Here is a 14,812-nt window from a genome sequence, read left to right on the forward strand (position 1 = left end):
GATCATGTCTGTAACGTTGGGCCTAATATGTAATGATTGTACTGTACAATTAAATACAATCGTAGCTAAGACTGCAGTCTGAGTAGGGTTACGTTAGCGAGAGGTAAAGCTACTCTGAGGTAAAGTCACTTTACCTCAACCCTCCTCTATCTGAGGACTAAGTTAAAGTATCTATTTTGTAAGTTTATGTGAAAGACAGGTTGATGAAAGAACTGTAAACTCAAATTCAAAAGTTTTTGAAGTCTACTTCATTTAAGCATGTTTACACACACACTTACTGTACACTTAGTCCTACTACACATGATTTTAAAAACAGTTCCATTGCAGATTTTATGTTATGATTTTAAATTGGTATGTGACCTAAGAACGATCTTACATTAAAGGTACATAAAGGCGCAGAGGTCTGACTTTGTGGTGCTCTAAAATTAAGTTATTTTAATATTAATATGTGATGAAGGACTTTGAAAGAAGTTTGACAGATTTCAGTGCTGAATAAGGTTAACACTACCCCGTTTATTTGAAAATGGTTAATATTTGACAGAAATGTAAAAAAAAAGTAATCAAATGCAATATGTAACATTACTTTAGTAAAATCATTGAAATACTGTAGTTACACTGCTCATTATTATATTTTAAATAAGGAACTTGTAAAGAGTAATTTATGAGCTAACAGAAAAGCTAGTAACTTGTAACTTATAATTTTAACCTACTATGGCTTATTGGCTTTGTATGGCAGGCAGTAACGTTAGCCAACTAGTTTACGGTTAGCCTAGGCTAGCTATCGATAACGTTACACTGACACAGCTTAAGTTAATGCTCTGAATTCGCAGCTAATATAAAATCCATAACTTTTTAATCAAGTTAAAATTTCCAGGTTAACCACAAATAATCCCACTACCCTTTAATATCATTTAATAACTAATTCAATGCCGATTTGTTGCTTTGCCCACTTACCACTTCAAGACCATCTGTAAAACATTGCCAGCTCAACGTGCGAGACGAGTGAGTTGCTTGAACATACACAGCAAAGATTCTCGAGCGATACGATTAGATTTGATATACACAGACACCATATTAGGAAAAAGGGGCGGTGATTATGGTAATTATGGTAATTATGGAGCATAATAGCATAATAGGAATAAAGTTGTGACAAAAAAATTACCAGGGAGGATAAATCACTTTGAATGGGCATGACGCCACTGACCGCGCACACAGTTGGGGGGGGGGGGGGGGGGGGGGTCTATTATATATTGAAAATTCATATATTGGGGTGGGAGTTCATATATTGAAAATACAATATAGCCTTTCGAAAACCGGGACATATTCACATAGCCTTTCGAAGACCGGGACATTCAGTGCCCCGGGAGATTGGGTACATTTCCCGGACAGGGTATTAAAAAGAAGGACAATCCCGGGAAAATCCAGTAGCACCTCAATGCAGTACATGAGATCCACGGGGAGGAGTCGGATCAAGATCCAAGGGGTGGAGATGGGTAGGATTAGGGGTGGGTTTAGGGATTAGGGGTGGGTTTAGGGATTAGGGGTGGGTTTAGGGATCAGGGGGCGGAGATGGGTAGGTTTAGGTATATGTAAGGTGGGAGGAGTTGGATCTGGATCCGACTCCTCCCCGTGGATTTCATGTTCTGCAGTGAGGACCATCTCGGAAAACCGGGACGGGTGGCAACCCTACCTCAGAGTGTCCGTTAACTGAATGAATTGAGAATCTCATCTGAAAATCCGATAACATCAGCAATTTTCATTCAAGCAGCTGATTTCTGTAAATTAATGTAAAACTGAATGTATATTGCAGCACAGGGTGAAGTCAGTATACATTAACGACGATATGAGAGAAATAAATTTAAATTTAATATAAAACTATGTAAATGACTCTCTGTGGCGCGGGCAGGGTTTTGAACAAGGTCCTGAGCCGTATGGGCGCCGCGGACAGACGCCGAATGGCGCCGCCGGTGTGTGTACATCTCAGAGAATAATGTGTTCGAATTTTAAAGACATGGCGCTGCGCTTCTCGTCCGGTGTGCGACCTAACGTCCCGTTTTTCCCGGGACAGTCCCGTATTTAAACTCTAATTTTAGTGTCCAGACTTATTATGAAAAAATTATGTTTTGTCCCATATTTCATAGTTTATATATATATATTTTATATATTATAGTTTTCGTTTCCGAAAGGCTAAGTGAATATGTAGGCCTATGTTATGTTCAAACTGTGTAGCGGGCGCACGGGATAGAGCGAGAGACCTTGCGTGTGTGTGCTAGTGTGCCTCATGAAGCGCATGTAAGACGCATTCATATTTTTTCTTCAAGGAGAGAGGTTCAACTGCAGTGAAGAAGGCTTTAGGATGTAAACCGAGTATCCAGTGAGCTCCAGGACAGTCTCCTCCCAAAGAGTGAGCTATGGAATCGTGTCATCGCTAGTTCAGAGCTTGCTCAATATTGGCAGCAGGTGGATATGATGCATCTGCACGCATAGTGAAGCAAAGACATTTGGACAATGGTCTGGTGTCAAGAAGGTCAGAAAAGAAACCACTTCTTCGTTGTCTGGAGGAGAAAAGGTGAATGCTACCATGAGTGTCATGCCAACAATGAAGCATCCTGAGAACATCCATGTGTGGGGTTGCTTTTCATCCAAAGGAGTGGGGCTCTCTCACAATTCTGCCCAAAAACATCAAATAAAGAATTGTATCAAAACGACCTGCAAGAGCAACTTCTTCAATTTCAATTTGTCACCATGTCACAAGGCGAGAGTGATAATGAAATGACTCGGAGATCATTACACAGAAATTTTGGATCTGTGGCCAGGCAAGTTTCCGAATCTTAATCCCATGGCAAACATGAGGTCAATCCTCAAAAGGCAAGTGATCAAGCAGAAATCCACAAATTGTGATCAACTCCGAGCACCAAAAAGGCAAGAATGGATCAGTCAGGATTTGGCAGAGAAGCTGATATTCGGTATGCCAGAGCAGTGGTTATAAAGAAGGGTCAACAGTGTAAATATTGACTCTTTGCATTCATTGAATGTTTTTGCCAATTAAAGCTTTTAAAACTTGTGAAATACTTATCATTGTTTTCCAGTTCACCATATAAATGTGAAAAAATGATCTATCTACAGATACAATGTATGCCACTGCCAAAACTTTTGGTCGTATAAACAGTATTTATATATATATATATATATATATAAAATTTTTTTTTTTTTTTTTTTTTTGGTCTTGACCCATACTGGTCACACCAGTGACTGGTGGGTGGATTTTTGTAAACATTGAAGCAGGGGCCTGTACCATGATGGTAGTTGAACAAACTCTGGGTTACAGGATTAGTTTCAAGTTGACAAAACCAAACCAATCCAACCAGGCTTTGTTGGTACCATGATGCTGATCATCAACTTTCTCTGTCAACTCAGGCTTTGATCCTGAGTTTAGGTGTGACATCAGTAGCGAACCGCCAATCACATGCTGAGAAGAAGCAGCGAGATTCACTTCTCTCTTTTCCAAGAATATTACAAGATTGAAAAATATTAAGAATTTAAACAAATTTACACAGCAAGAAGAAAATAGCTGTCTATGAAAGAGGATAACTAAAAAGTCTTGCTATATCAGTGCAAGTAAAAGTTGTGAAGTTAGTTTATGCAGTTGATAAAGGTATAGAGAGAATTGAACAAATAAGCTCACATGTAGTAATTGACTAGCTTTATCTATTGATTCTAAAGCATATTTATATTACCTTTTTATATTTATTCATTTAAACTAAATTTATCAACTAAAATTCTACGTGTGATCGATTAAGGTTATAATAATTACATAAATAATATCTAAATCATCCAAAATTTTAATTCTAAATAAGAATTAGTATAAGCCAGACAATTTTATCTTCAAAAATCATTTGCTATGTAGTGACCTTTAATTTGGAGTAGAAACAGGTGCGGTGACTTTATCCTATCAGACATGTGTCACTTTGCTCACAGCTGATTGGTCCAAGTTTGGTTTGAGATCTCTTACCTGGAACATAACCTGCCTCGGACAAGGTTAACCGTGGAGCGTAAGTTACTATGGTGAAGAACACTGCTAAAAGCCAAACCACTTCCATGGTGCCTAAAACCCAGGGTTGGCGCAAACTAAACTGAAACACACCTGGCTAGCCACCTAAACCGTCTTCATGGTGTAGGCCCCAGGAGGCTGCACCCACACATAGCTTAAATACCTCTAAAGATGTTTGAAAGATTCGTGTTATTTTTCAGTGTTGTCCCAGTTATCAGTAATTAATGTGAGGCAAAACATATGACTCATTTCACAATGATTTTTACAAAATGACACCATTTACAAAGAAATCAAGTCACAAGCATTACCAAAGGCCATGATTTCACTTGATTACACAACTGCTACATCCAGGTCCTGACAAGAACTACAATTTACTACTTAATGCTGCTGTAATAAAACTGCTGTAACTAGTGTTAGCCACCAGTGATCATCAAAAAACAAACAGACAAAATGTTACTGTTATAGTATTAATAATAATCATTGTCATGTTGAGGTATTAACTATTGCAACTACTTTATTGTTTAGGTACAAACTGTGGATATTATGAAACATTTATGCAAAAGACAGTATTTCCCGATCTCTTCTTGCAATTTACGAAGACTTTATTATATTGTAAGACAATGAAAGAACATGTGAACAAATGAAACATACACATACATAGATCAATCCTCTATAATACAAAAATGATCAAGAAGTCCAAATGTAATTTAGGCTGTAAATAAAACTTCATATAGATATACATTTTTCATTTTGCCATGTACATTATCTGCAAAATTTTGATAAACTAAATGGTTAAAGGGTCATTTGACATTTTTTTTCACACAATATCTGTGCAGTAACGGCACATTTTATACTCAACACCTCAATGAGATCCAAACCTAACAATCTATTCGATTCTGATTTAATTGATTATTTATTACAATTTATTCATGCTTTGTTTTATTACATATGCCAAATAGACATCCAAAGATTAAGAACTATATATCCATTCACTGCATTAGTGTATCAGTAAATACATTAATTTTGTCACTGGATTGGACTAGTGAGGTGACTAATGTGCTAATGTGGTTTGTCCTCATCTATATTCTGTAACATCATTAATAAAGCAAGAGAGCCAGATACAGGCTTGAAGTTATTTGAGATGGGTGCTAGATGCAGTGAATTTGTTAGCAAAGCTATAAAAATGAATGAAAAAACAATCAATTCACTTAAATCCTATTGAGACTCCAGACTCAAGGGTAAAACTTGAAACTTGATCCTGATGTGCTAAGCAATCTGCTATCTGCCATCAAGAGCTTTATCTCGAGCAATGACTGCTTCATCAAACTTGATCATCAGTGTGGTACCCTTATGCCAGTGGACAGTGACTTTGGCTGGGAAGCCACTGTGGGTTAAGATAGCCTCCACAATGCCACCAGTGAAGGCCGCACAGTTTAAAGTGCTATTCTCTTTAGGTACTGATATGTAGGCATTGATCAAAGGCTCCTTTTCAATGATGTAGTATGTTTTGTCATCGTCGTTGGCTTGTTCCAGTTTGTCTGCCTCCTTGCCAAACAAAGATTTCCACACATTTACCTAGGAGAAAAATAAGAAAGAAAGAAAGTTAAAGGGTGAATTCACCCCAAAAAAAAAAATCCTTAATCAATTACTCACCCTCATGTCGTTCTTAAACCAGAACTTTCGTTCATCTTCAGAATATAAATTAAGAAACCGTGAATTTACATATAAACACGAGTCAGCGAACATGCATAGAGCACTTAAATTTGGTAAACGGAAGCTCAATGATGCTTCTTGCGGGTCCGGCAAGTATACAGTTGAGCTTACGCTTACAATATTTGAGTGCTCTATGCAGGAAGTGAAATTAACGGATTTCAGCAGTGGCGTGTAACGGAGTCACTCCTACTATATATATATACACACACACACACAGCTTTTTTGTTTGAAGTCTTTTAAAAAGGCATCTGAAATAATATACTAAGTACAATGTAGTGTTGTCAAAAATATAGATTTTTTTTCGATACAAATCTGAAACGTTTCAAATACAAGTTTTCACAGAATACAGGATACCAGCTGCGCTTTCTCGCTCTCTCATATCTATGACAGTGAGTTGACACACGGTTAAACCCGCCTCCCCTCACTCACTCGTTTCATTTTCTCTGAATGAATATTGTTGGTGTTAATGGGCTTGAATTTCACCATGGGATTGCACATAATTTTACTCATTCCCGCATATTTTGTGCTCACTGAGACCCAAAGTACGCGCATATAAATCCGCCTATCGGTACTACATTGACTTCATTTTCGCTGCTTTTTGCGCTTAAACAGCCAAATATACACAAAATGATGCCGGTCTTGGCGAGTATTCACGTAAACAGTCAGTTATGTTTTAAGTAAACTTAAACAGATGAGAAAGATAATGCAGGTTTAATAGTATAATGGATCTGATCATCAGGTCTTAAAGTGACAGCAGCTTAATATACCTGCTGCCAAATTATAAGATAATATTAAAAATGTAGGTATACATGGCATTTTTCCCCCATGATGGTATCGATGTCAAATTTGTGGCCAGTGAAAATGCTCGCTGCTCAGTGGCTAGTAACTTTGGAAAACCCAAAGCCACAGTGGCTGGTGAGCAAAAAAGTGAATGTCAAGCCCTTTCTCTATGTATGTTTGCTGATCAATGTTTATAGGTGAATAAAAGCTTAAATTAAATCGGTTCATCATATGAAGCGACCGTTTCTATTCAGAAGACTTGGATTCATACGGATTTATTTTACGATAATTTTAAAGCGACAGTTTTGGGTGAATAGACTTTCAATGGATGGACAGAAATCTTGTTAGTTTGTGTTTCAAAGATGAACGGAAGGGCATGAGAGTGAGTAACTAATGATAACGGAATTTTCAATGCTGGGTGAAGTATCCCTTTAACACTGTTGATCTGCACTTAAAACAAAATGATCTGCAATCTGTAAACCAAATAAAAGTAATACCTTAATAAAGAGAAGTATGTTTAATACTTTGGTTTCTCTTTTCCCATTTTTCTCCCTCATCACAAGAACATCGAGAAGACTGGCTCCCACACCTTGACCCATGTCAGCCAGCCGGGCCTGGAGCTCAGACACCGAGTACACGCGGCTCTGGCAGTACTGGACCATCTCGGAGAACAGCAGCGCGAACGCACTCACGCTCACCTCCGTTTTAGGACGCGTGATCGAGCGCTCGAGGATCGCAGATTTGCCTCGCGTGAAGCGGACCTCCATTCCGTCCACACCGAATTTGAATTGCAATCTGAATTAAAGAGTGAAAGTGCCTGAGCCCTGGAATACAATCACAGTTTGTGTTATAAATCAGCATTGTCATTTGTAAATGTATATATTTACGAATGCATAGAAAGAGTTGAACTGTCAGAATGTCATTCATTGTTGCACTGGTCATGTAACGTTAGTCGTTTGCCTCTGGTTACATTATGTAGGTGCTGAATGTACTACGCAGAACATAGCACCGCCAGTACAGAAATTATATGAAATGATAAGCAGGTATAACAATTACAGTGTATTTCGTTATTCAGTAGCGTTTACCTGATGTTTTGTTTTAGTTCCGGATGCGTGAAGCCACGATTAGTAAAAATGTCATTGTTGCCGGATATTTTCAACATAAAAGTAGGACGGGAAATAGTAATGAATTTGCGAAATATAGCTCAGTGTTTTGTAGTGGTAAACACGTTACAAGTTTTGAAAATAGATTGTTCGGTGTGTTTTTTTAATTTTAGCATTTTGGCATTTTTCACGAAATTGTCGTTCAGTGGGAACGACTTTTATTTTGAAATAATCACTGTTGGGTCACTGGCCAGGATGCGCTTTGCTCACAGTCCGTGATGTGCTTAATAGAAAACATCAAGAACAGCCGATTTATATCCCTACACAAATTGTAAGTTTGCAATTCTTTGGAAAACAGGACTTTACAATTAAAATGTGTTTTATATACATGTATTTTTTATTATTTAATATAGTAACGTTACAAGTAAAATTGTTCGAGTTATTCATAATTCATAGTCTTCATCCGAAAACTTTTTTTTCTTTATGCATGTCATGTTGAAATGAATAAGATGGAAGATAGGTTGCCTTTCAGATATTTAAAAAGTGTCGTTTTCGAATAAACTTCAGCTTCTCCCTCTCGTGTGAGGGGGTTTAGACTACACTGCAAGGTGTGAGAATGATTCCTGCGTTCACGAGTCTCAGACACTTTGGCACAACTACGATGAGGAGAGCAAGTAAGAAACAGCCTTTTTTTTACGGTAACTTTATTTTAAGGTGAAGTAGTTACACATAATTTACAAGTAACTAGCCCTAACAGTAACTTTATAGTAAGTAGATGTAGTTAATTAATATTACTCTGTAGTACTTATTTGAGTAAGTACAGTGTAACTACGTTGCCTTGAAATATAGGGTTACACTTTATTTTAAGGTGTCATTGTTACAGTGTAATTATATATTTAAGTACTGAGTAATATTAAGCAACTACATGTAGGCCTACTTACCATAGGGTTAGGGTAGGTTTAGGATTTGGTTGAGGGTTAGTTGCACTTTTCTACATTTAAGGAGCACGTGTTCACTAATGTGCATGGTTATGTTTGAACTGATTATGACCCTTGAGTACTTTGACACAGCGTCTGAGTTCAGAATGACTGTCCCATGGGGAGAGATGAGAGGTCAGGTTTGGGGTCCTTCTCATGGTCGTCCCGTGCTGTGTTTGCACGGTTGGGCTGACAACAGCGGATCGTTCAATACCCTGATTCCATTGCTTCCTAAAGGTATTAGTATTGGATTCCAGAGGATTCATGAACATAATGAAGATCCGCGTTGATAAATTCATTCTTACATACTTAATTTACAAACGTCAATGAAGTGACAGTGGTTCTCATTCTGTATGTTTTTCTTTTTCTCCACATCTCTCCCAGACTGGAGATTCGTAGCCATTGATTTTCCAGGTCATGGCTTCTCGTCTCATAGGCCTGACGGATGCTTTTACACCTTCCCTTTGTATGTGGCAGATGTCCGGCGAGTTGTAGAAGGTTTGAAGCTACTTGGGCCTTTTTTACAAACTTTTAATGAATCATCCGCAATACAAAAAGAATAACGGAATGAGTATTTTTGCCATATTTTCCAGTTTAAATATCTAAAAATCTTTGTAAACAAAATAAGTGTAATTGAGAAGCAAAACTTGTTTTCAGAGAAGGTGTCCTGAATTGTGAGAGTGTGTTTATTCTTTCTCTACTGGCATATTTTTTTTCTTGTTTTACCCCATTAGCAAGTTTAGCAATATTTACTGCTATTACAGAAAGACAAAATACATTTGCATTCAAGATACAACCTATGAAAACAAATTTTAATATCTTATGCATTGATGCTTCTTAAGTAAATATATCTTGTTCTTAGAATTCTTAGTTATTTGTACTGGAAAACAAGGCAAAAAACAAATAACTATATTAGTATTTTTTCTCCATTTGTTCATAGCTCTTCAGTGGAAGCGATTCTCCATAATTGGACATAGTATGGGTGAGTCAGCTCTTTTACTCCGGTCTTCATCTACTGACAGAGGTCAAAGTTCTCTTTAGTGTGTGAAAGGTCGGAGGATCTATGTATGCTGTAAATTAGCTGAAGCTGAGTAATATTATTATGTAGCTGTTATATCATCTTCTATGATATAACTATATTGTCGTAGATCAGTGAGAGGGCATTAGAAGGACACTGTGGGATGAATGCCACAAGTCTGATTTTGTATTGCCATACTACAGTACTTATTTATAGCATCCCTGCTGGTGCTCTAAACGTCATCCTTATTCATGCCAGAGGATGATCCATGTTGTTGAGTTCCTGCAATATTAGTTCCCAGAAATTGAGCTTAAATTAATCCAAAAATATTTTAAGATTGAAGATTTTAAAATTCTAAACAAGTGTGCAAACTTTGAATAATGTAAAGGGTCAAACATGGATGAAGATAGAGGACAACAGAGAGTTTGTTAATGTTAAATCATTAACATTACCTATTAAGTAGTGAAGCAGCTCAATAAATGTACAGGCCTGTTCACACCAGGAACGATAAATATATTAGCATCCAAACCAGTGGTTGTTGTGTTTATTCTAAGCACGTGCTGCAGTTTTGTCGTCTGTCACTTTAAATGCTCGAGCTCGGGCAGGATGGATTCTGATTGGCTGTCATTGTTTTTGTCATTCATCAGCTGGAAAAAATATTTCTGAAAATGTTTGCAAAGATATTGTTTCATTGAGTCATTATCGTTATAGTTGTGGTGTGGACTCCGCTGTTCTTTTATATTTAGACCCGTTCACACCACAAGGTACGAAAATGATCAAAAAACATTTGAGAAGTAGTTATACACTTTGTGAACAAAGTCACTAAGTTTCAGTCCAATGCGATAACATTAACTATTTTATGTATTTTCGGGAAAAAGAAACTCTTCTCCGGCTCAACAAAACATGAGGGTTAATATAGAGTGAATACATTTACAAACCTGTATATATATATATATATATATATATATGATACACTGAATTATAAATGAAATTATAAAAAAAAGCAGTAAAGCTCTATCAACATTCACAAATAACTTATAAATAACACATATTTATGATATTCAAAATTTTTAATTAGTGTAAATATAGTTTTGAATGAAGTATTTGTCCATTTATCATAATTTGATATTTTATTTAATTGAATTTGTTTCTTTAACAGGTGGTAATGTGGCAGGAATAGTGAGTATCCATCATGCTTTTCTATTTATGTAAATGAGTTGTTTAGTAGAGTAGTTCTCAACTTGCTTCATGCCCCAGATTTTACATTTGACATAAAGGACAACCTATTACAGTACTAAAAGGTCTTTACATGTGTTAATTTTACTATGAGCTGTAGTAATATTATTAACATTATTAAAATTTTGAGGTCATTGATGATGATAATAAGGCTTTTCCCGGTTGCCTTTGAACGGATACATTTTAGTTTTTTGCAACCGTTGAGAACCAATGTATTAGGACAGTCACTGTGTTGTGTAAATGTAATGAGTTTCCTCTGGTTTTCCAGTTTAGCGCGTTGTACCCAGAGATGGTTGAAGACGTAGTTCTCTTGGATACTTATGGTTTTCTCCCGACAGAAATGGTAACAATAAATGGAGCATGTTAGAGTCGCTGTCTGTAAACATAGAGAAGACTCCTTGTTCAACATGCATACCACATAAATGTTTATTTGTCCTTCCCTAGACTGACATGTTTAAAAACATGAGAAAAGGGATAAATGATCAAATCCATTATGACAACAAGATGGGTGAAAGGAAAGAGAAGGTGTACACGTACGAGAAAGCCAAAGAAAGGTGAAGAATGCTTGATGTCATGTGATATATATGTTTCCTGTAATTACTGTAAACATGAATGTTCTTGTTTACTGTTGAGTTTCAACAGGCAAACTTTGCCACATTTTTAAGGTCTTATCTCTATCTCATTCTCATTCCTCTTTATCTAAATATTTGCCATTTTAAGTGTAGTTTTGTCATGTCCATTGATATATATTAAAGTCTCTCACGTTCACCAAGGCTGCACTTATTTGATCAAAGTATAGTAAAAACAGTAATATTGTCTAATATTATTACAATTTAAAGTAACTGTCTTCTACTTGAATATATTTTAAAATGTAATTTTTTCTGTGATACAAAGCTGAATTTTGAGCATCATCACTCTAGTCTTCAGTGTCACATGATCCTTCAGAAATCTTTTCGGTATTCTTTGATTAATTGAAATAGAATTTGAAATGGAAATTGAAATCTTTTGTAACATACCAACATTTGCAATGTTTTTACTGTCACTTTTGATCAATTTAATGCATCCTTGCCGAATAAAAGTATTTCCTTTTTTAAAAGTTGTACTGACCCTAAGCGAATTATCTATTATATATATATAAGTTATTATCATTGTCTTTTAGGTTGAAGGTTGCAAACCCCTCCCTGTCCGATCAGTCTGCAGATATTCTGTTGGAGCGAGCAGTCCGAGAGGTTGAGGGAGGTTAGACATGCAACACTCACTCCTAAACTTTCTCACAGATTTTGCTCAGACAACACAGTTTACATGTATTACATCAAGCTCTCTAAATGACTTCCTTTCTCTTAAAGGATTTATATTTACCAGAGACTTCAGGATCAACCTGGTGAGGCATTTCAATATATTTATTTGTTCATTTACATTTCAGTTGTTTGTGTATTCCAGATAACAAGATTTCAGATTTTGTTCTACTGTTTAACCCACATTTATCTGTGACAGAGCTGCCCAAACCTCTTATTATCATATAGTTTATTACCTTTTCATCATGTTTTCCTGTTTACAGATGTCTTGTTTATGACGGAATGTGTGAAAATATACACTATACACGTCATAATTAATGTGATCTAACTATTTCTGGTGATATTTGTTTTTGTTTTTTTAGAAGAACATTGTAAATAATAATATGCAACAGTGCCTCTACATGCTGTCACTAGTTAAAGCCAGAGTGATGCTACTGCTGTGAGTCCAATTCTCACACACACACACACATTTTTCATAGTATTCATGAGAAATACTGTACGCATTTATGCACAATGCTCAAAATTAGGGATGCACCATTACTATTAAATTTCTGTCCAGTACTGATAATAATTATTTTCATGTTATGGCCAGAAACCAATCATTTCCAGATGTTAAATAATTTACCATATGTGTAAATTAATTCAAAATAAAACTCATTTTAAATGCTAAAGGCCCCACAACATTATAATGTAAAGTATGAATAATATTTTGCTATTTGAAATATAGTCGCCCCTAAAAGTATTCGGACAGTTAAGTTACACAAAATGCCTGAATGTCACTGTACTAAATTATGAGATATTTAAACCAAGTGGTAGAGCTGCACAATTAATCATTAAAAAATCGCAATCTCAATTCAAACACCCACACAATCTCATTCCTAAATGAAAACGATTCGCCCTTATCTATTAATCCTTTGACAAAATCACAATGGTACATTCAAATCTATCTATCTAGGTATGAAACGATCTTTTCAACCACACATTATTGTTAGTTTCATGTTGCAAATATTCAAATAATTTGGACATTAACAGTCTATGGAAGCGAAATAGAGCAAATCACTTTTTAAAAAGTAACTTGGCACTTGAAAATAGTATCGATTACATCGTTACACCAGTAGGTGGCGACAAGTGACTGTTAAATTGTTTTTATTTGTTATTGATTCAGTCATTCAAGAGATTTATTCAAAAACGCTGATTCATCCAGCATTGAAACAAGTGAAGTCTATGATTGAGTCATCCATTCAAACCGATTTTAAAAAAATAATTAATTGAAATTAATTAAACATTTTAAATAGACTGGAGCAATTAACATTTTGTCAAAACCTCTAGTAAATGACACGTTATTTTGTTTAGTTGTCTGTTCAGAATCGTGGGAGAATCGTGATCTCTGTTTTAAACAAAAAAAAATTGTGATTGTCAATTGATCCAGAATCGTGCAGCTCTACCAAGTGGCATCTGTGAACAGCTGATGTATAAATGTGCGTAAGTGAGGCTTTGGTGCCACTGTTAAAAAATACTGTTTATCCACACACTATAGATATACATACACTATCAGACTGCATTTGTTTCTTTCTTCAGGGCAAATGAGGGTCTGTTCAAAACGTTTACTCTACCTAATGGATATAGTGATATGATTCGGAAGAGCTGGACTGATCAAAAAGTGAGATACATACACACACACACAAAAATGAATGCAAATGTATGTCTGGAATAGCAGTATGTACAAATATAACTTTCTCGCTCCTCTACAGGCCACCATTCTTGACATAGAAGGAGACCATCACATTCACCTCAACAAACCTGAGTCTGTGGCCTCCAGAATCACTGATTTCCTTCAGTCACACAGTCCTGACAAAACAGAAAGTGAATTTGACAACAACCAAACATCGAAATTATAACACAGATTAATGAAGTATACACATCATTCAAAGTTTCACATCATTAATCAATTCTCGTTATTTTGTTATACTATGATACTTTTTTTAAACCATAACAAACGTTAGATTTATTTTCTCATATTACAAAAGTTGTTTAAGAAAGCCTTCAGAACATTTGCAGTATTTTGCACTCCATTCATCCATACGTCTTCCAGTTCTCACCTTATGGTGCTTTTTGAGGTGCGGATTCAAAGTATTAATTTAGCAAAATACATTGCTTTGAATTTTGGCTAAATGTTTTGGCCTTTCCATCAAGGCCAGTGTTCTATGGAGTTGGTAAAGGGTATGAATATCTTTGTTAATGACTTTCTGTATGTTGTGGAAATGAAAATTAAATTAAAGATTAAAGCTGCTGAGCTGGAAACAAAATGTAAAATAGTTTGACTATGTGCCATTATTCTGACTTCATTATAAGTAATTATATGTCTAACACAATAAATTCGGCCGTGGATGCGCGGGACATATCAAAGGTCTACTATAGAAATCGTGTAAAAGTCTGTTCTGCATTCAGTGTCAGATAATCTTTCAGAAATCATTCTAATATGCTGATTTGGTGCTCAAGAACAGTACAGTGGCTCAATCTTAAGTTTATCAAACGACGAGATCACAAGAATACTTTTTGTGCGCAAAAAAAAAAAAATAACGACTTTATTGCAACTATTCCTTTCCTTCTCTGTGGGCCTCGAGTCAGTTCACTAGTAT

At 35.9% G+C, this 14,812-nt stretch overlaps 2 protein-coding genes across 5 annotated transcripts; one reads left to right on the forward strand and one right to left on the reverse strand.

Annotated features, from left to right (window-relative positions):
- Window positions 1–4,635: 4,635 nt before the first annotated feature.
- On the reverse strand, window positions 4,636–7,685 carry trappc5 (trafficking protein particle complex subunit 5). The gene is made up of 3 exons (XM_077246354.1): window positions 7,630–7,685; window positions 7,042–7,368; window positions 4,636–5,626 (listed from the first exon to the last, which is right to left on the reverse strand). The coding sequence occupies exons 2-3, from the start codon at window positions 7,309–7,311 to the stop codon at window positions 5,330–5,332; spliced, it is 567 nt and encodes a 188-aa protein (XP_077102469.1). The 5' UTR covers window positions 7,312–7,368; window positions 7,630–7,685; the 3' UTR covers window positions 4,636–5,329.
- Window positions 7,686–7,877: 192 nt separating this feature from the next.
- Window positions 7,878–14,486, forward strand: serhl (serine hydrolase like). 4 transcript variants are annotated; one of them, XM_077246353.1, is made up of 13 exons: window positions 7,878–7,978; window positions 8,215–8,321; window positions 8,718–8,861; window positions 9,009–9,122; window positions 9,565–9,606; window positions 10,802–10,821; window positions 11,147–11,221; window positions 11,323–11,432; window positions 12,038–12,117; window positions 12,225–12,259; window positions 12,536–12,612; window positions 13,752–13,833; window positions 13,925–14,486. In XM_077246353.1, the coding sequence occupies exons 2-13, from the start codon at window positions 8,264–8,266 to the stop codon at window positions 14,069–14,071; spliced, it is 984 nt and encodes a 327-aa protein (XP_077102468.1). In that variant the 5' UTR covers window positions 7,878–7,978; window positions 8,215–8,263; the 3' UTR covers window positions 14,072–14,486. The 4 variants fall into 4 exon arrangements, with proteins under 4 accessions (XP_077102468.1, XP_077102467.1, XP_077102466.1 ...); XM_077246352.1 differs by having other exon boundaries at window positions 7,887–7,982; window positions 8,243–8,321; XM_077246351.1 differs by having other exon boundaries at window positions 7,924–7,978; window positions 8,243–8,321.
- The last annotated feature ends 326 nt before the right edge of the window (window positions 14,487–14,812 follow it).

This window comes from Siphateles boraxobius, unplaced genomic scaffold (genome assembly GCF_051911475.1).
Source record: "Siphateles boraxobius isolate OS27281-9 unplaced genomic scaffold, OSU_SipBor_1 29, whole genome shotgun sequence".
Lineage (NCBI taxonomy): Eukaryota > Metazoa > Chordata > Actinopteri > Cypriniformes > Leuciscidae > Siphateles > Siphateles boraxobius.